This window comes from Canis lupus, chromosome 27, assembly GCF_003254725.2.
Source record: "Canis lupus dingo isolate Sandy chromosome 27, ASM325472v2, whole genome shotgun sequence".
Lineage (NCBI taxonomy): Eukaryota > Metazoa > Chordata > Mammalia > Carnivora > Canidae > Canis > Canis lupus.
In genome coordinates, this window is record NC_064269.1 from 6600681 (window position 1) to 6622181 (window position 21501).

Below are 21501 nucleotides of genomic sequence, written 5' to 3' on the forward strand. Positions count from 1 at the left end.
CTGAGTCCCAGGTTAGGAATCTCACCTGAAACTCGCTTATCTTGAGGTGACTGGGTGACGGGCACTGAGGGGGGCACTTGATGGGATGAGCACTGGGTGTTATGCTATATGTTGGCATATCGAACTCCAATAAAAACGTATACCAAAAAAAAACCTCACTCATCAGGAGCATCCTAAAGGAGAAATGCAAGAGAAGGATATGGAAGAGGGAGAAATAAGGTGATCAGACACCAACCTGTGCTGGTCCCCTAGGAAATGCTGGTGAAGGTAACTTTAAAGAGCTGAAGAATTGCTTTTTCTGGGGATATTTTTATCTGGACTTGAGAGGAATAGCTAGAGAACTTCTGGAAGGACCTAAGCTAAGGGACTCGTGACATATTTAGGACAAAGTGCATAGGAAGGGGAACTGAAATGGAGCCGAAGGGTAAAGAGCTCAACCAGACCTTTCTATGGAGGCTAAAGGGCTTAGCTGCCTTGGGATTCATGTCAGACTCTGCAGAAACTGAGCTGTAGGGAGCAGGAAAGAGGCACAATGATGGAGCTGTGTTGGGGAACATCTGGGGGCAATCGCTTCTCCCTCTCGAGAAGCAGATCTAGGAGGCCATCTTCTCGGGGCCATTATTATATTATCATCCACTAGACTTTGATAAGGGCCAGTAACAGAAACTTGAAGTGGAATTTCTTGTTCTAAGGATGAAAAGGGACTAAAACTAATGTCATTTCCTTTTTAGGACTCTTAGACGCTTGACTGGGGAAATAAGGGAACTGAGGGTCTAAATAATTGAGCAGTTAGCACAGCGGTTCCAATTTCAGGTTCTTTAAGTCAGAAGACCTGGGTTTAAGTCCTGTTTCTGCCAAGTACTAGCTGTGTGACCTTGAGAAAGTCTTGGCGGCTGTTTCTGGAACTGTTAACTGAAAATAAAAATAGTGCTTTCTTCTCATTGGAGGGAAAAATTGGACAGTGTCTGGCACCTGGTAACTGCTCAGTAAATGATAGCTATCATTGTTATGGGTGCTGAATGCTGGAATTATAACGGGAAACTATCTCCCAGCCTTTGGGGATACTTCCCCACAAATATACTTTAGCTGTCCTCTCTGGGACCCAACACACATTCCCCAACCACTGCACAACCCAGAACTTCCTCTCGTCATCCTTTACAGGGCTAGTCCCCAAGACCTTTTTGGCCCATAACTTCACAACATCTATGATGAAAAGCACCTTGGGAATCTCGTCATTCTTCCTTTATTTGACTATCCTGAAGGTTAAGAGTTCTTTGGACAGGGAAGGATTATATATAAAAAAGAGAGCTTCTAGAACCTTCATTAGGTAGTTTTGTTTTCCCAAAGGAGCCAGTCACTACCATCATCACCCCATCCCAAGAGAACTAACTATTAAAAGAACTAACATTTGCACAAGAGTTACTACAGGTCTTAGATATTTTTATCCCCAACAACTTCTTGTCCCCATTTTACACCTGCAGAAATTAGGTCTCAAGCAGCAAACCAAGTCTCAGTCATTCAGTGTTGGAACTGAGATTCAAACCCAGATCTGTGATTCTGGTGCTCTTTGAAGCCTCTCCACAGGCACGCGTGCTCACACACACACACACACACACACACACGCATATGCATACACCACAGCACTCCAGCACATTCTTCTCCCCAATTTGTTTGGGGCAGCCTTAGGAAATTCCATGGCCCAAGGGAGCAGACTAGAGCCGATGTCAGTCTGAGCTCCGCAGGGAATACCTTACTGGCATTCTCCACTAGGGGCTTGAGGCAGTTATTGTGCTTTCTTTTGTGATGTGTCACTCTCCTCTCAGAGATCCTGGGCAATCCCTCTGGAACAATACCCACAATACCCCACCCCTAACCCTCCCATGGAACAGGTGTCATGCCTGCCATTCCTGGACTCAGATTTCGAAGTCATCTCTCAGGGAGGGAGCAGGCGCTTCACTGAAAAGAAGTCACTTGCACACCTGGAGTTCTGCTACTAAAAGCCCTGGTTAGTTTGGGAGACTCAACATATACCCTTTCCTTCCCCCGTCCAGCTTGAGTTCAGAGTCCAGGATGGAAGGGAAAGGAGGCAGAGCTGGCGACGCGTGTCCCAACCAGGGCAGGGTCAGCCAACTCCTTGGAACTGGAGGCAAGGAGAGAGGAGGGAAGGCATGGTCCCTGCAGTCCCCCCTAAGCCCCGGTCCATGTAGCATGTAGCGGGCCCAGAAGCCCCACCCTGACATCCCCCTAGTACCAGTCAGCAAGGAGGGGAGATGACGCCTCTTTATTAAGGTTAACACCAAGGAAAGCATTGAGAAGGAATACACAGCGGAGGAGAAAGGGCACACAAAGTCACTACTTGAAGAGGTGGGAGGGGAGGCACATCAGTTAAGAACCTCAGGACAGCCACATGCTCCATGCCCTGGTTGTGGGGAAAAGAGGAAAGGACAGGGGAAAGCGCCATGATAGCCTGGGGCTCACAGAAGGATCTGAAGCCCCCTGAACCTAACACCAGAGCCACAAGCCCTGCCCCTCAGGGCTCACACACTACTACACAAGTCGACACACATAGCACACACAAGACATCATGGAGGCAACACCGAGAGGCAGCGGGCAGGGACAGATCGACAGGAAAAGGAACTGAAGTTAAGCGGGTGTAGCCAGGAGAGAGACAGTTTTTGGCTGCGGCCCCCAAGAGTCCCTCAAACGTCCCCTAAATCTGGGCTGCTGCTGAGCACCCCAAGTCTCTGCCTGTGTACTGGGCTCTTTGTTCTCTAAGCCCCAGTGAGTGGATAAAGCAATCCCAGATGAAGTCAGTGACAAGGCAGGATCCGCTCTGCATGCAAAAATCCTAGAGGTTGAGCTATTAGGTCTTCATGCACATTCATAGCCAGCTCCTCCCAGCCCGGGGGCCCGCGGAACCCCATTCACCCAGATTCCTAGGGCTGCAGTTCCCTCCTCAAGCTTCCTTTACCAATCAGCAGCCGCAGAGATCTGTGAGGGGGAGAGGCTTCTGCAGAGCGCTGAATATCTTGGATTTCAGCAGAAGGGTAAATTTTCTGTTGCCAGAACAGAATACCCCCAACTCCTTAGTTTCTAGGTAAATCGTTAGAGATTATTTGCCATAGTCCTAGATAAGTCCTTTTTCAGAATAGAAAAAGCAGAATTTTATTTACACAATTCAGGGGTTCTCCTGTTGGCTGGGGAGGGGGAATGGGCAGGGTAGGGGATGGATGGGAGTCCGGAGATGGGCGCTTCCTCTCCCGGAACCTCACCTTTCGGCCGTTCGCTAGGTCTCCCCGGGTTAGGCAGAAAGAATCCTTGAGCTCCCAGGGTCCTTCACCCTACGCATCCTTCCTCGAGGCAGTCTCTCTGCCCGACCCACGAGAGCAGCGGTCGGAGGGAAGCCTGCTGCACCGCGCCGTCCAGTCCCCTCGCGTCATGCACTCGGAAACCCAAAGCCAGCCCGGGAAAGTGGCGCCCCTCGGAGTCCCCTCACAGAGAGGCCTCGCCCTCCAGCTGCAGCAGGGTAATGTCGGGCGGGTCGAGGGGCTCCACAAGTGGCCCGTCCCCCCCAAGGAGACCGGCACAGGGGCTCTCGGGGCGCTCACAGTGACTAGTGGGTGTGGCGGAGCCGGGCGTCTCCTTCTCGTCTTCTTCATCGTCGTCCTGGTCCTCGGGATCGCGACCCAGCAAACCGCTGTCCCCGATCGCAGGCGAAGGGGTCTCCGGCTCTCGCGGGGCGCCCGGGAAGCTCCCCTTGCCGCCGACCACGCCCAGGCCGCCCTGGCGGGGCGCCGTGGTCATGATCTGGCACATGGAGACGATGGCCCGCTGGTTGGCGCACACGTCGTCCGAGAGCACCTGGATGTGCGAGGCCTGCTCGTCCAGGGCCCCCCGCATGGCCCTCACGTCCTCGAACAGGGCCTGCAGCTGGGCCTTCAGGTGCTCCATCAGTTCCTTCATGCCGCCGTTGTACTCCGCGGAGATCACGTCCCCCACGGCCGGCACGGTGGACACCTCCAGAGGTGCCGGCATGTCGCCGCCGTCCTTGGTCATGATCTCCAGCGGACCGTCCTCCATTGAATGGCAGAAGCGGGCGGCGGCGTCTGGGTCCGGTCCAGCCCGGCCCCCGGGGTCGGGGTCGGGGTCGGGGGTGGGGGAGGGAGGGAGGGAGGGACGGGGCAGGGGGAGAGGCCCCCGGGGGGGTGGCGGGGAGGGGCCGAGGGAAGAGGAGGCTCCCGAGGGGGGCGGGGAGCCGACGGGAGAGGCGAGTCCCGAGCCGAGCGAGGGCGCCGGCACGGTCGGAGGAGGCCGGGAGGAGCCGGCGGCACGCGGACCCTCCGCCTCGCCCCGCGGCCCGAGCGCCCGCCCCCGCCTGGCCTCCCGGACTGCGCCCGGGTCAGCGCCGCCCTCCGGGCGCCACGAGCGGCGAGTGCCCGCGGGCTCTCGGGGTCCCCGAGGCGCTCGCGGAGGCCGGCGGCGGGGACCGCTCGGGACTACCCGGGCCGGGAACCGGCGGCGCCCGCGAGCGTGCCTGGAGTGGCAGGGGCGGGCCTCCCAGCCGCGCCGCGGATGCGCCCCTGTTTCCAAGGCGACGCACGGCACGTAAATGACGTGCGTCTCCATGGCAACCGGGAAGTGGCGACGAGCGGGGAGCGCGGCGGCGGAGCTGCAGTGGGGCGGGGGTGCTGCGGGGGCCTCCCGGGGGGGAGCGCGGCCGGCGGCCTGCGGCAGGGACCTCCGTCCGGGTCACGAGACGTCGTCCTGCCTCGGCGCCCGCTGCCTTGGGAGCCCCCCCGCCCCCAGGCCTCCCTTCGGTCAGAGGATGGCGCCAGCGCCGGGCCTCGCCGCTCTGCCCCCGGCCGCGCGCACGAAGCGAAGGACCCGTAGGTGCCCTGGAGCCGGCCCCGCCCGGCCTCGGGGTGCAGAGCGCGGGGCGGGCGCCCCGGAGGCCTCGCCTCTGGCTCCGGCCTCTGCAGCGCCCCCCCCCCGCCGCAGGCCGCGCGGAAGCGGAGGAAGCGCGCGACTCCCTCCCAGCTGAGCCAGCCGGGGCGGCCCGGGGCGCGGGGAGGATTCCGGCCCGCGGAGGCCCGCGCTTAAGGCCCGAGGACGGAAGCTCCCCAAGGTGCGGGCATCCTCGGCTCCCCGCCCTCAACCCCGGAGTCCCCGGCACCTAAGATAGTGCCTGGCGCGTAGTAAGTAAAACGCTCTCTGTGTTGGTTGAATGAACCCTCGGCCAGAACCGCGGGGCGCCCCTGTTCCCTCCTCCAGAGCTCTGCAGCCCACACAGCCGATTTCAGGGGACCTGAATCCGATTTTGTTCCTGCCTTGGAATTCAGAGACCTTGGGTATCGCTTCTCTCGGCCTTTTGGCCGTAAGACCAAGTGCGGAGACCTTGGATGAATAACTTTCCTCATCTGTTAGGGGATTGGATTGAATAATCTACAATATTATCTCTAACCCTGACACCGCATCAGCTCACGGGTGAAAGGGATGGATGGGGACAGTGTGTGTGAGGGCAGTCCCCCTCCCCCCACCCCCAGGGCCCAGTGTCCTTGCACAGACATCCTCAAGTGCCTCACAAAAGTGACGACTTTCCCTCTTTGAGGAGCGGAGTGGGAAAGGGGAGGAGGAAGAAACTCTGAATTTAATACGTTCACAGATCTGACTTGAGGTTGCGAAGCAGAAGCACCTGGGCAGCAGCACACTCACTAGTAATGACCCTAGCAAACTGGGAGAAGCCAGGCGGTCAGGAGCTAAAAATGAATTTCGTACGAGGAAATAAATCTAAAGAGGAGAAACAAACTGGACCACTTCAAGATGGGGAAGAGCTAGATCTGCGTGAGATGTTTTGTACCCTAGTAGTTCAACAATAGCCGACTTGTTACCTTGGGATTTCCCCGGTTGTGTCCTCCAGTAAGGAAGAGTGGGGCTGGCCCAGAGAAACTTCTGTAGCACTATAGCACTAAAGAACTGTTTGGTTTATGTCTATTCTACTATTATTAAAATAGAAATTAGTGGGGAGGTAACCTAAATAGCAGAAAGTTTAACCTAAGGGATGGCCGAAATTATAAAGTATTATTTGCAGCCATTAGAAATTTGACTTCCCAGAACAAATATGTGAACAAATTAAAAACCCTGCAGTATGATATTTTCTAAAACGAATGATTCAATCCTATTTGCTTGCTCATTCCTTTCTTTACTCCACAAACTTGTGGCGCTCTGTTCCCCATGGGTTATTCCTAAAGCTCAGGAGAAGACAGAAATGCTTTTCCTTGGTTTTCCTAAGCACAGCTGAAGTGGGCTGGTATTTACAAAAAGTCTTTACAAGAAAAGTATAGGAAAACTAGAAATGGAGACAAGACACACACACAGCTGAGCTTACACGGTGTAATTTCCTCCTCATACTATAGAAAGCATCTTCTCAGGGCATATGGGTTTGACCCCGTGGTTCATCCTTCCCTGGAGAGTTCTGCTATAGCCAGAGAAGACAGGACTTTGGGCTTTTTGCCTGGGTCTGTTACTTCACATTCTTGACCAGTATTTCAAATGGTTGATTTCATCTTGCCAGTTATCTCACCCTTCAAGTGGGTCCCTGCCTTTATCCATAAAAATGACCCTGTCCCTAATATAGGGCTTCCCATCGTAGTCTTACTCTTACATTAAACATGGTCCCCGTACAGTAGGAGCTGGGTTATGTCATCATACAGGGCTTTTTGCCACTATTGTTGAGGATACCATGTATGTCAAGGCTTTCAGCATAAGATTACATTATGCTGCCCAGAGGTGCTGGGAGGAAGTCTGCTGAGAGTACAGGGGGTCTGAGCTTAGAGGGAAGGAAAATCTTGGAGAAGCACGAAAGAACATGGGATACAGGTGCAGAGATCAAGTGGTGTGGCTGAACCGGTCAAGTTCCAGGTCAGACGTGTGAGAGCCGAGGGTAGGTGGGACCTGGGGGAGTAGTAGACTAGTAGCAGGACTTGAAAATGTGAGGAGGAGACTATTGGTGCATCAGGTTCAGAACCAGATCATTTTAGGAATTCTGTGTGGAAATGGGACTAGGGAAAATAGGAGGGTCTAACCTCTGAAAAATAAAGGGGACAGATACAGGGAGCAAAGAAGCCTCTGTCAGCTGGCCAGGTTTCAGGGCCGGGATCTCTGGACACCAGTGCCCTAAGATTTATTGAATGGATCCATTCCCAAGCAAAAGGGGGCTGAATGGGTACTCTGGCCACGTCATTAGCGTATTTGCACATAGCATGTATGCCATCTAGCAAGAAAAAAACAATCCCGTCTGCTCCTTGCTTTTCTCTTATCTTCAGGGAACTGCTCCAGCTGGTCTATTCCTTCATTCCAGTCTCATGAGCCAATGTGGGGAAGAGACTCCATAGTGTACAGATACAGATTTCTGTCAGGCACACCTAGTTCTAACCATCACATTCTCACTAGAATGGTGACTCTTAGAAGTTTCTGCTCTTTTCCTCTCTGGCGTCCAGTTTCTCTCCAGTCTGTCTTTTATATAGCTAGTGTACTTTTTGCACTATAAATCCAACAGCCAGGATGAAGATGCTGCCTTGACCCAGATGGAGAGTGATGATCAAAACCAAGGTGGAGCTGACTGCTACACCTTACATCCAACCATCCCAGACAGTTCTGTCCAGATGTAACTTTTATGGCATGGAGTTACCTTGAAGCTCATCTCATCATGATGTCACATTCAAAGAAACACATCCAACAGCCCAAAAGAATTTAAAAGCACTTTATTTTTATTATAATCTCTGGGAAAACTCTAAAGGAATTCACATTCTCAGCACAGAGCAAAACATCTTAAACTTTTCTTCCCTCCTCCTCTCCTCATCTCACACATCCTGACAGAGCTGTAGCTGCCATTCTCTCTCCTTTCACTGCAGACACTCCCATACTTTCTCTCAAGCCTGGCCCTTGCTTTCTCACTCGCCTGCTTGCTTCACCTCTTGGATGTATTCTTTTTCTTTTTTGAGAAGGAACTTTTGTCCTTGTTTCAGCATCTTTGATTTTGCCCTCCGTTCTGCACTGGTAGCGAAAGCACCAACTGTCATGGGCAGGGGTCTTTTTCTAGAGGTTCAAGAGAGACTGAGAATACTCATTGTTGTAGGTTCGGTCTGTCTCATAGACTAAATATTCTCATCATGAGAGGGTGCTTTGCCTGGTATTACAGACAACCTGTTTGCTCATTTCCTCTACCCTTGTACAGAGAAGTGGACATGGTAGTTTGCAAGGACCCTGAACCATTATGAGCCTCTAGCTGGAGACGGTGTCCAACTGTCCACAGTCTCCAGAGTACTATTGTCACAGACATGGCCATGAAGTCACACACACACACACACACACACACACACACTTGAGCCCGAGCAAGACTTTCAGTTGCTTTGTCTGTGCCCTCAAATCATTTTTAGGAGTCTTAAAAAGGCCATTCCCCCCACATTTCTTTCTCTTCCATATTAACTTTACTCAAAGCGAGAATTCCTTCTTACACAGTCTGAATTTCCACTGAAAATCACCTGTCATTCCAATTAAACCTGTCGTGCTGGTGTTCACCCTATCTCCCCTTTCTGCATGACTTGTGTCAGCACTTGCAGAGGCTTTTTTTCCTCAGTGTACATTCAATCATTTATCCTATGCTACTCTGACAGGGCTAGTTCCAGTCCAAGTGTTGCTGGGTAGTTGGCCACAGACTGGCATTTGGAGCTCGGGAGCCAACTCTGATGCCTGTAACAGGGCCTCATGTACCTTCCATCTTTTCTATATATTTTTGTGCCCCCGCCCCTCCCGCCCAGAAAGTTGCCATCAGCTCAGGGACTGGTTTGGCCCCAAGTCCCAACCGTCATCAGGCACTGATAATGCTTTACCACTGAAGGCCACTCACAATTTTTGGTTCCATGGGACAATTTTGCTTGACAAATTGCCTCTCCCAGAGAGTATCAGTCCAATTTGGAGGAAATTATATCCCAAGTATCTGGACAGGGCACAGACTCGGGTATGTCTGCCCTTCCATTTATTTTATTTTATTTTGTATAAATTTATTTTTTATTGGTGTTCAATTTGCCAACATATAGAATAACACCCAGTGCTCATCCCGTCAAGTGCCCCCCTCAGTGCTCGTCACCCAGTCACCCCCACCCCCCGCTCACCTCTCCTTCCACCACCCTAGCTTGTTTCCCAGAGTTAGGAGTCTCTCATGTTCTGTCTCCCTTTCTGATATTTCCCACTCATTTTTTCTCCTTTCCCCTTTATTCCCTTTCACTATTTTTTATATTCCACAAATGAATGAGACCATATGTTTGTCCTTCTCCAATTGACTTATTTCATATGCTGAGTGAAATATGCCCTTCCATTTAAATGAATTTCTAGAAATTCAGTGTTCCTATATCCTGACATATGCAAATTTCCAGGCCTCTTCTCTCCTGTCATATGTTGAGGGAGTCTAAGGTATTCTATTGTAGACAATTCATACAAAATTTTGTGGGTCTCATTCTTACTAACACATATAGTTATGCTCTCTCCAAATCTCTTAGACACCCTAACAATACTATCAAGAATAGTTTTTACCACATCTCTTTTGCTATGACCAAGGCACTGCCAGCTACAGTTTAGCAGCCACTGTGAAGGTGCCCTGGGCTTCTATTCAATACATACAAATAGGGACCACACTAGTATTCATGATGGTTTCCCAGACTGGGTTTCCAGAAGGTGATCCACATCTTCAAAGTACTGCAGCAGTGCTGGATCTAAGCAGAAGTGAGGAGAAGGGTCTTTCTCCCAACTTTTTCACACAGACCCTGAAGCCCCTGTTTTAAATAAAAGTCTTATGTGAAAACAGTTCCATCTTCTACGGTCATCCATAAGTTCACGATGCTTATGCCTGCTTTGTTTTCTTTTTTCTTTTTTTAAAAGATTTTGTTTATTTATGAGAGACAGAGAGAGAGACAAAGACATAGGCAGAGGGAGAAGCAGGCTCCACGCAGGGAGCCAGATGCAGGAGTCCATCTGGGGCTCTAGGACCACGCCCTGAGCCAAAGGCAGACACTCAACCACTGAGCCACCTAGTCATCACCTGCTTTTTTTTTCTTGAAGGCACAAGGATCCCCCTTTACTCCAGAACTCTCCAGTCCCTTTTCTTTGCTTTATTCTTCTCCACAGGGAGAAGAACAGTCAATATCTGTTACACTATATTTTACTTGTTTATTTATTTGTTGTCTTTCACTTTCAAATAGGGCATAAGATCCATTAGGGCAGATGTTGGATTTTATTCACTCTGATATCTCCAGAGCCTAGAATAGTGCCTGGCACATGATAGGTGCTCAATAAATATTTGCTGAATAGATGAATGAATGAAGCCTGAATCCATATCTAGGAAAAAGAAACATCTCCCTTAAGGACATGTAGCTGCAGAGCTCCAACTCTGTCTTATCTTAGAGAGCAGCGTAGCTTCTTTGGTTTCACCCATCTACGTTAGTGATTTAAAGCTTATGTTCACACAATTAAATGACCCTACTAGTGGCCTTTAAAAAAAAAAAAAAAAGGAATACTTACTGTAAGACACACAGAAGTATCTACTTGTAAAACAGGAAAGTGCTTATGGCTTTGAAATGAGAGTTATCACCTGCCCACCCACTGGAACCCCCGTTGGTATATACTACCACCCTCCCCATCAAAGTCACAAAGATAGTGGAGCCAAGTTTCAGTCAGAACTCAAAGTCAGGGATCCCTGGGTGGCGCAGCGGTTTGGCGCCTGCCTTTGGCCCAGGGCGCGATCCTGGAGACCCGGGATCGAATCCCACGTCGGGCTCCCGGTGCATGGAGCCTGCTTCTCCCTCTGCCTGTGTCTCTGCCTCTCTCTCTCTCTCTCTCTCTCTCTCTGTGAGACTATCATAAATAAATAAAAAAAAAATTTAAAAAAAAAAAAAAAAAGAACTCAAAGTCAGAGAACTGCATGCTTTCTCCCCACCCCCCATCAGTGTTGTTTGAGAATGTATCCCCATCCTATATGTTAGGGAGAACTCCTGGTTTATATTCTTAATCTACCAAAGACGGGTTAAAAAAAATGCCCTACTACTGGTTATAAGATTGGTAGCTAACTGACAAGGGTATTATGAATAGGAAGGTTACTGTGCTTTACAAGCTAGTGTTTCTCTTCCCTTTGAGTTCCTGAACTAGTAGGCTAGTAATTTAGGGTAATGTTAGTTCAGGGTACCTTTTACTGCAATAAAATTGACCCTTGCTTTCTGCCCCTTGCTTGTGCCTTCTCTACTTCTGTTCTAAAACCAAACCAAACAAAAATGAAAATTCTCCAGATTGACCAAATACATAACAAAGGAGATCTAAGGATAAAACTTTCTAGAATAGCAAAACCAAATTAAAACCAAACATCAAGGGCATCTGGGTGGCTCAGTCAGTTAAGCATCTGCCTTCCGCTCAGGTCATGATCCTGGAGTCCCTGGAGTCCCAACTCAAGCCCCAAGTTGGGTTCTCTGCTTGGTTGGAAGCCTGCTTCTCCCTCTACTACCCCCACCTACCACCATTCAGACTCTCTCTTTCTCTACATATCAAAATGAAAAAATAAAATCTTAAAAAAAAATCAACCATGGATCAGAAAAACAATATTCCAGAGGTCAAAGTTAGTCCCTAAACAACCTTAGTAGAACAATTTCAGTAAGGCCTTTCTATTCTCAACAGTATTGTCTGGGTCTCTAAGAAGCAGAGGGCAATTTTATGTGACTTTACTGGTGAGTACCAGAATGAATATACCAAACCAGGACTCATTTCCCCTCAAGTGTGATCCTGAGTCACATATCCATTCTCCCATCATCCCAGCTTATCCATCACTATATCAAACACCTGCTTCCAGTTGCTTCTTGTGTTATTAAAAATTAATTCCCTCTTACCAATGGCAATACCGGCTTTTGCAGTTCTGCAGAATAATGAGAACCATCCAAGGCACCTCCAGGTGTGATTGATAATAAACTGCCCACAATTTCACATGGTTAGAACATTGAAATTCCGGGTGTTTAATTGTAATGAGGTCTGTGAGACATAAGTCCCCTCTGCTTCACACTTACGGACTTTCATTAGTGTTTGGGGGGAAATTCTTGTCATTGGAAAGAGTGATTATGGAGAAAGGTTCTTTGGAGATGAAGCATGGAGGTGATGCTGGAGTATTATCTGAATCTAAGGTCTAATGGAAGAAAGGAAGTAATCAACAGAGATGTGAGAGAGGAAGATAGGCTAGAAAGAACTTCTCAGTAGATTTAAAAAAAAAAAAGATTTTATTTATTGACTCATGAGAAACAGAGAGACAGAGAGGTAGAGACATAGGCAGAGGGAGAAGCAAGTTCCATGCAGGGAGCCCGATGTGGGACTTGATCCCGGGTCTCCAGGATCGTGCCCTGGGCTGAAGGCAGGCGCTAAGCCGCTGAGCCACCCAGGCTGCCCTCTCAGTAGATTTTTATCTCTGAAACAACCTAGCACAGAGGATAGACAGCAGCATCATTCCCTGATCCCCTGTGAGGGCAAAAGGCAGGATGATACATTTAAGTCTTTTTAAAGGGCTTCTTTTTTGTTTATTTCATTTTTCAAGTTTTTACTTCTAGTTAGTTAACACATAGGGTATTGTTGGTTTTAGGCATAGAATTTAGTGATTCGTCACATATGTAACACCCCATGCTCATAACAAGTGTCCTCCCTAATTCCCATCGCCCATTTAGCCCATCCCTCCATTCTCTACAGTTTGTTCTCTACACTTGAGTCTCTTATGGTTTGCCTCCCTCTCTTTTTGCCCTTCCCCTATGTTCATCTTGTTTTGTTTCTTAAATTCCATATATGAGTGAAGTCATATGGCATTTGTCTTTCTTTGACGTATTTTTTAGCATGATATACTCTAGCTCCATCCACGTCATTGCAAATGACAAGATTACATTCTTTTGGTGGCTAAGTAATATTCCATTGTATATATAGACTACATCATCTTTATCCTTTCATCAGTTGATGGACATTTGGGCTAGTTCCATAATTTGGCTGTTGTTGATAATGTTCCTGTCTAGTAAGAAGTTGCTACAGCCAAGATCAAAGAGATTGCTGCCTGTGTTCTCCTCTAGGATTTTGATGGATCCCTGCTCACATTTAGGTCTTTCATCTATTTTGAACTTATTTTTGTGTGTGGTGTAAGAAAGTGATCCAGCTTCATTCTTCTGCATGTTGCTGTCTAGTTTTTCCAACACTATTTGTTAAAAGAGACTGTCTTTTTTCATTGAATCTTCTTTTCTGCTTTGTTGAAGATTAGTTGGCCATAGTGTTGAGTGCCCATTTCTGAGTTTTCTATTCTGTTCCATTGATCTATGTGTCTGTTTTTGTGCCAGCACCATACTGTCTTGATGACGACAGCTGTGTAATATACCTGGAAGTCTGGAATTATGATGCCTCCAGCTCTGCTTTTCTTTTTCAAGATTGCTATTTTGGGTCTTTTGTGGTTTCATACAGATTTTAGGATAGTTTGTTCTAGTTCTGTGAAAAATTCTGGTGGTATTTGAAGAGGGATTGCATTAAATGTGCAGATTCTATGAGGCTAGCATTATCTCGATTATAAAACAAGACAAAGATCCCATTAAAAGGGGAATTACTGGCCAGTATCCCTAGTGAATATTGATGCAAAAATTCTCAGCAAGATTCTAGCAAATCAACTCCAGCAGTACATTAAAAAAATTATTCACCACAATCAAGTGGAATTTATTCCTGGGCTGCAAGGGTGGTTCAATGTTTGCAAATCAATGTGACATGCCACATTAATAAAAGGATAAGAACCATATGATCAATAGATGCAGAAAAAGCATATGACAAAGTACAGTATCCATTCTTGATAAAAACCCTCAACAAAGTTGGGATAGAGGGAACATACCTCAAAATCATAAAGGCCATATATGAAAGACCCACAGCTAATACCCTCAATGGAGAAAAACTGAGAGCTTTTCCTCTATGGTCAGGAACAAGACAGGAATGTCCATTGGCATTATTATCATTTAACATAACACTGGAAGTCCTCGCCCCAGCAATCAGACAACAAAAAGAAGTAAAAGGTATTCGAACCAGCAAGGAAGAAGTCAGACTTCTACTATTGGCAGACAACATGATACTTTATGTAGAAAACCCCAAAGAGTCCACCAAAAAATTGCTAGAACTTATACACAAATTCAATAAAGTCGCAGGTGTAAATCAATGTACAGAAATTGGTTGCATTTCTATACACCAGTAATGAAGCAGCAGAAAGAGAAATCAAGGAATTGATCCCATTTACAATTGCACTAAAAAGCCATAAGATGCCTAGGAATAAACCTAACCAAATAGGTGAAAGATCTATACTCTGAAAACTATAAAACACTGATGGAAGAAATTGAAGATGACACAAAGAAATGGAAAAAACATTCTATGCTTGTGGATTGGAAGAACAAACATTGTTAAAATGTCTATACTACCTAAAGGGCTTCTTGAGAGTGATGGATATTTGAGATGAAGGATCCTCAGTTGCCTGGAGGACTTGAAAACTGGGAGAGTATTACTTGTCTGAGTTTAGCTTGGAAAGAAATAGATTTATATATGCTTGAGACTAGCTCTGTGATATCTTGGCACCATACTACCCACATTTTAACCACAAACCCAAAGTTGAAAGAGCCCTGGAGTGACTGTGTTTTTCAAAATAGGAAGATTACCAGAATGTACACATATACTTCTCTAATCCATTTCCTCCTCTGCATTTCTGTAAGTGACACCATACTTCAGGCCCTTGGTATCTCCTGCCCAGAAGATTCTAATAGCTCCTTTCTCTCAGCCTTTCCTCTGCCCCTTCCCTTCTTTCTCTTCCCTGGGTATCCTTCTCCCCTGCAGCATTTAGAGGAATCTACCTAAAATTCAGATTTGAGCCTTCTCACAGCCCAGCTTAAATGTACAAAAGGCTTCCATAGCTTCCAACCTCATTTTTTCCCAGCACTTTCTACTCCACTGTTAACCTTCTAGAGGCACAAGTGTGTTTGTAGTTCCCATCCACCCAGCACACTTTTATGCCACCATACCTTTATTTACACTGTCCTCTATGTTAATGTCTTTCTTGACATTATGCCTTTTTACCTTTATTTTTGGGCCTTCATCAGTTGTGAAATATAACAAACTATATACAGGTAAATAAGCCATACATGTACAATTTAATGAACAACAGCAATAGATGTATAATCATTATCTAGGAAACAGATATGACAATTATCTTCCCTCCCCAAAGTCCTCCACTGCCACGCTCTCTCCCTCCTATGGGAACTCCCTATCTTGATTGCCATGATAATAATTTTCACTTTCCTATATAGTTTATCATATATTTACACATCTCTAAACAATATAGGGTGACTTTGCCTATTTTCAAACATGTATATGGAATCATAATGACATTATTCTCTTGAACTTTATATGAATAGAATCACACTATTTTTTAGTGTTTTATGTCCTGCTTCTTTTTTCAAACCATTAAATTTGTAAAAGTTATCAATGTTCTTGAGGGACCCGTGCTTCATCATTTTCATAGTTCTTCTCTATTCCATTATATGAATATACCGCAATGCATAAATATCTGTTTTACAGTTGCATTCTACTGTTGATGGACAGTTCAGTTGTTTTCAAATTTAGGTTATTACTAGCAATACTGCTATGAATATTCTAGTACATATCTCTCGATATGCATAACAAGCCTTTCTAAAGTAGAATTTTCCAAAAGTTTATACATATGGGTGGATTTGCTGGTCATAGGGTATGTTTATCTTCAGCTCTACTAGAACACATCAAATTGCTTTCAAAAGTGTTGTAATAATTCATACTCCATCAGCATGGCAAAAGTTCTCATTACCCTATATTCTCTCCAATACCTGGTATGTCAAACTTCTATTTATTATCTTCTCTGATACAATCCCAAGTACCTAGAACACTGCCTGTCTCATAATAAGCATGCATTAAATATTTGTTGAATAAATTCACATTTCTTAATTTCCAAACATGAGAATTTTCTGGTTGTCTTTTTATTATTGATTAATAGCTTAAATTCACTGTAGTTGAAGAATACTTCCTGTTCAGTATCAACTTTTCAAAATTTGTTGAAATCTGCCTAATATACAAGTCTTTATTTATAATGATTGTATATATAAATGAAAGAATATATTCTTTGCATTTTTTGTTTTTTTTGGTTTTTTTTTAAGATTTTATTTATTCATGAAAGACAGAGAGAGAGAGAGAGAGAGAGAGAGAGGCAGAGACACAGGCAGAGGGAGAAGCAGGCTCCATGCAGGGAGCCTGACGTGGGACTCAATCCTGGGTCTCCAGGATCAGGCCCTGGGCTGAAGGTGGCACTAAACTGCTGAGCCACCCAGTCTGCCCATATTTTGCATTTTTTGGATGTAAGTTTTAGATATATTAGTACAGATTTTTAAACAAATTTATAAACTGTTTATAAAAATTTTCTATAGTGATTTTTCTACTTATATTACAAATTACCAACAAGTTGCTATTATAATCTTCTACTATATTTGTGGATTTACCCTTCTGATAATTTTTTTCTATTTTTTATATATTCTGATGCTGTTGTAAGTGTAATCTAAATTTTTTAATTGTCATAACTCCTAGTTAATTGAATATTCTTCATTATTAGATTGTTTTCTTATTCTTTTGTCTTAAATTTTGACTGACATTAATATAGCTGCACCTGCTTCCTTTTGAATGGGGTGCATGATGTATTCCTTTCTATTCATCTACTTTCAGCCTGTTTCCTTAAGTTTTAAGTATATTTCTGGTAGATAGAATATAGTCAGATTCTGTTTTGTTTTCCTTTTTATCCAATTTGGCAGCCTTTGTCTTTTATCTAGAACATTTAGTCTAATTATATTTAATATCAATACATTAATATTTGGATTTAAACTGTATTTGTAGATTTATCTATTTCTCATTTCTATTAGATTTTGCTTCCTACATTTTGAAACTATTAGGTGTTTGACAATTTAGGATTAGGGTGTCCTTTTGCTGAATTGGCAACTTTATCACTATGAAATGGCTTTTCTTTATTCCTGGTAATATCCATTGCTCCAATATTTATTTAGTCTGATGTTAAGCCATTTCAGCTTTTTTTGTTAGTGTTTGCCTGGCATAGCTTTTCCATTTTTTTCCTTTTATGTCTTTATATTTAGAATATGCTTAGGTCTTACTTTTTATCCAACCTAACCGTCTCTACATATAATTGGGATATTTAGACTACTTACATTTTTTATAATTATTGATAAGATTGGTTTTCTTTTTTAAAAAATTTATTTATTCATAGAGACACAGCTAGAGAGAGAGACAGAGACACAGGCAGAGGGAGAAGCAGGCAGCATGCAGGGAGCCCGATGTGGGACTCATTCCGGGTCTCCAGGATCACGTCCTGGGCTGGAGGTGGCGCTAAACCGCTGCACCACCGGGGCTGCCCAAGATTGGTCTTCAATCTATCATCTTGCTGTTTGTTTTGTTTGTCCCATCTGTTCTGTTTCTTTTTTCTTTTTTTTTAAGATTTTATTTATTCATGATAGAGAGAGAGAGAGAGGCAGAGACACAGGCAGAGACACACAGAGAAGCAGAGACATAGGCAGAGGGAGAAGCAGACTCCCTGCAGGGAGCCTGATGCGGAATTCCTTCCCAGGACCCTGGGATCATGATCTGAGCCAAAGGCAGACACTCAACCACTGAGCCACCCAGGTGCCCTCCAAAATAATTTTCTGCAATGATGGAATTGTTCTAATTTGCACTGCTCAGTATGGTAACTACTAGCCACATATGGATATTGAATACTTTAAATGTGGCTGGTATGACTAAAAAACTAAATTTTTAATTTTCTCAAATTTTAATTTAAATAGCCACATGTAGCAACCAGCTACTGTGTGAGATGGTGGAGCTACAGAGTTTGTAATATACACTTCAGTTTAGCATAGCCAACCTTCAAATAGTATAACATTTTTCATTTCCTTCCTCCCTTATATCCTTATGTTTTTGTTGTCATATATCACTTCTATATATGCTAAAATCTCAACTGAGCTTTTATTACTTTTACTGTAGTTGTTTATCTTTTCAAGAGACTAATACGTGGGAAAAATATTATTTGTATTTTACCTACATTTTATCACTTCTCACACTCTATTCCTTTGTGTTGATCCAAATTTTCATGTTTTTTTTTTCTTCTGCCTGAAGAGCTTCCTTATAACATTTCATCTTTTGCTTGTTTAAAATAGTCTTTATTTTCCCTTTGTTTTTGAAAGATATTTTTTCTGAGTAAAAACTTCGGGGTTGATCTTATCTTCTGTCTTACGTAGCTTTTATAAGAAATCTGCTGGTGCTATTTTCTTTGTTCCTCTATAGCAGAATGGCGAACTTTTCGGGAAAGATAGTAAATCCTTTAGGCTTTGCAAATTATAAAAGCCTTTTAGGCTGTTGCAACTACTCAACTCTGCCAAGGGCTAGCAGCCCTAGCAAATACATAAATGAGTTTGTGGGGCTGTGTTCTAACTAAATTTTACTTACAGAAACAAGCAGTGGGCCAGATTTGTCCCATGGGCCATAGTTTGCCAATCCTTGCTCTACATGTAATGTGTCTTTTTTTATCTGGCTACTTTTAGAAATTTTTTCTTTACCCTTGGTTTTTAGCAGTTTGATTAGGATGTGCCTTGGCATGTTTTCTCTAAGTTTATTCTGACTAGATTTCAGAAGTTTCAAATTTGGAAATTTTTTAGCCATTACTTTTTATTTGAATATATTTTTAGCCCCCAATTCCTGAAACTTCAGTTGCATGTGTGTTAAACTGCTTGATATATTTCACAGATCACTTTTGCTCTGATCCTTTCTTTTTTTTCTCTCTCTATACTTCATTTTAAATAGTTCCTATTTCCAGGCCTTTAAGCTCTCTAATCTTTTCTTCTGTAGTTTATAATTTACTATATTTCCTCCTGTGAAAATTTTTAAAAATTTAAAATTTGATAATTATGATTCTGTTCAATATTAAACTTTAACATTTGTGCCACATTATCAAGATATTATTTGACTCACAATAATATTTTACATGTTTAAATTCAATACAATCACTGAATAAAACTATGTAAACAATATAATACTTCTTTGATAAAAGTGACTTTATATAAGAGGTTTGACTTCAAACTGTCTTACTAATCCACTCTTTGGCCTCTGTTATTCAGAGGCACATTTGAATGTGCCACATTGTAGGCACATTTCAACTCATTTTTTTAATGAATATTTTGCAACAAGTTCCTGAACTTTTTCATTTATTTTACACTTGTAGAAATTCTTCCAATTGCAGTAAACAATGATACTATTTCTTGTCTGATTAGATGGAATTCGTAAGTGGGCCCACTTTCTGCTATGATTGCTATCAGTTTCTCTGAAAAAGAGGACTTCGAAGCAGTGCCCAAACCCTGAGTCTGAATATTTTCCCACAGTTGACATTTAAACCAACAAACACAGTCCATAATTTTGTAACATTTCTATAATGCAGTCTAAAGTTTTCCTTTAATTAGTTTCCTCCTTTTTCTATTCCAAGCAAAAAAATAATAATAATTCTTATAAAGTTGCAAACGAGTCCCATGTCGGGCTCCTTGTGTGGAGCCTGCTTCTGCCTCTGCCTGTGCCCCTGCCTCTCTCTCTCTCTCTCTCTCTCATGAATAAAATCTTTAGAAAAAAAAATTATTTAACTTTATAAAATATTTCCAAGAGTAAATTTGTCTTCCAAATCTTAAACTTCATTTCCACTGAACAGTTGAAAATCTGGATGCTCAGAGAATGATAACTCTTTAGATAAAGGCCTTTAATTCTTTTAAGTAGAGAAAATATGAGTTCTTGAAAATTCCATGAAACACACTGGTGAAATTCTATAATGCATGTCCCCATTTCTTTTCCAAACAGGTATACTGTGAAAACTGTCTTGCACTCAGATGCACATTAATGCTTGCAGGCAGTCCAGATAGTAGTTTGTTAAATACTCTCCTCTCTTTCTTTCTTTCTTTTTTTTTACATGGAAACCATCTGTGAAAAATGTTCTCTTCACATTCCCCTTGGTCAGAAGCTAAAATATTTAAAGGGGTTTTTGTTTGCTTTTTAAGATTCTATTTATGTATTTGACAGAGACAGCACAAGCAGGGAGAATGGCAGGCAGAGAGAAAAGGAGAAGCAGGCTCCCCATGGAGCAGGGCATCTGGGATCATGACCTGAGTCTAAGGCATACACTTAACCCACTGAGCCACCCAAGAGCCCTAAAGGGTTTTAATCGTTTGTGACTTGAAACAGTTTTCTTCATAGGTGACGATATTCCCTACCTTCCAAGCATCTGGTCCCCTATAATTGTGTAATATTCAGAATTAAGAACAATTTACATATTCAGTGTCAAGGTATTATATGTCATTAGCTTCACAGAAGTTGTGTGGAGAATCATCAGGCTCGGCCCCCTGAAGAACAATCTTCTATGATTCCTCATTCAAAGATTCATCCATAGCTCTACATCATTCAGCTTATTCATATTCTTCAGTGAAATTATTGCCTTCTTCAGAATACCTATAGCTTGCAGATTTAATTTAAACACTCAATTTTTAACTGATTTGATTTTACATTTTTATCACCTCTTATATTGAACTGACTTGCTTTATCCTATAATATATATAAAATATTTCATGATACCAGTATTGGTATTAACAATAAAACTACAGAATGAAGTTTCAAAAGTCATGTGAAATAAATCTTGTCTGTGTGTGTGTTGGGTGGTGTTACCAATCACATGCTTAGGTTCATTTAATTTGTTTTCAGTTTGGAGGATTGCTCTTTTTTCCCTTTTTAATTTATTTTTTTAATATGTAAAATTATATGATTATAAATTCAAAACTACAAAAATTGGTATACTCAGAGGAGTCTCTCTTCCTATCCTATCCCTTGATCCTCATTCCCCATCCCCACCTTCTATAAATAACCATTTTTATTAGTTTCTGAATTATTTTTTAATGTTTAATTTTATACAAGAAGTAGCTACCACATATGCTGCTCTGTACCTTGCCTCACATAGTATTATTACGACAATCATTCTATAGCAATGCAAAGAAATATTCCTATATTGGTATGAGTATGTCTATTATATACTATAATTTATTTAACTATTGAGTTCCTCTCTCTAAATGGCATTTGGGATATTTATAGTCTTTTTCCACTAAAAATAATGCCACAGTGAATAACAAATTTGTGCAGATGTATTTTAGGATAGATTCCTAGAAAATGTACTCGCTGGGCGAAAGGATGACTGCATCTATTTGTAATTTTGCTAGATAGTACCAAATTCCCCACCTTGGGGGCTGTATCATTCTACACTTCCACTGGTCCATATCAGTATGTGTCTTTCACCAGACATTTGGCAACAGTGTGCAC

At 43.6% G+C, this 21501-nt stretch overlaps 3 protein-coding genes across 4 annotated transcripts in view; 2 read left to right on the forward strand and 1 right to left on the reverse strand.

Annotated features, from left to right (window-relative positions):
* Nucleotides 1–2262: 2262 nt before the first annotated feature.
* CCDC184 (coiled-coil domain containing 184) lies at nucleotides 2263–4372 on the reverse strand. 2 transcript variants are annotated; one of them, XM_025477425.3, is made up of 2 exons: nucleotides 3609–4253; nucleotides 2263–3369 (listed from the first exon to the last, which is right to left on the reverse strand). In XM_025477425.3, coding segments are annotated over exons 1-2 (474 nt in total). In that variant the 5' UTR covers nucleotides 4081–4253; the 3' UTR covers nucleotides 2263–3367. The 2 variants fall into 2 exon arrangements, with proteins under 2 accessions (XP_025333210.2, XP_025333208.2); XM_025477423.3 differs by having other exon boundaries at nucleotides 2263–4372.
* Nucleotides 4084–6149, forward strand: LOC118352596 (translation initiation factor IF-2-like). Its single transcript, XM_049102826.1, has 3 exons — nucleotides 4084–4146; nucleotides 4225–5195; nucleotides 5663–6149. Exons 1-2 carry the CDS (start codon nucleotides 4084–4086, stop codon nucleotides 4888–4890), a joined length of 729 nt encoding a protein of 242 aa, XP_048958783.1. The 3' UTR covers nucleotides 4891–5195; nucleotides 5663–6149.
* A 638-nt stretch (nucleotides 6150–6787) lies between these two features.
* ASB8 (ankyrin repeat and SOCS box containing 8) overlaps nucleotides 6788–21501 on the forward strand; it is a 32475-nt gene continuing 17761 nt past the window's right edge. Inside the window, exon 1 of the mRNA XM_025477431.3 lies at nucleotides 6788–6940. The gene's annotated coding sequence lies outside the window, so the exon portion shown is untranslated. The remainder of the gene's footprint in view (nucleotides 6941–21501) is intronic.

Excerpts from the sequence above, each read along its gene's own strand:
- CCDC184 (XM_025477423.3), bottom strand. The coding sequence starts at position 4,080 with ATGGAGGACGGTCCGCTGGAGATCATGACCAAGGACGGCGGCGACATG.
- LOC118352596 (XM_049102826.1), top strand. The coding sequence starts at position 4,084 with ATGGCAGAAGCGGGCGGCGGCGTCTGGGTCCGGTCCAGCCCGGCCCCC. Across the intron at positions 4,147-4,224 it reads CCCCCGGGGTCGGGGTCGGG|GGAAGAGGAGGCTCCCGAGG; the intron begins GTCGGGGGTGGG and ends GGAGGGGCCGAG.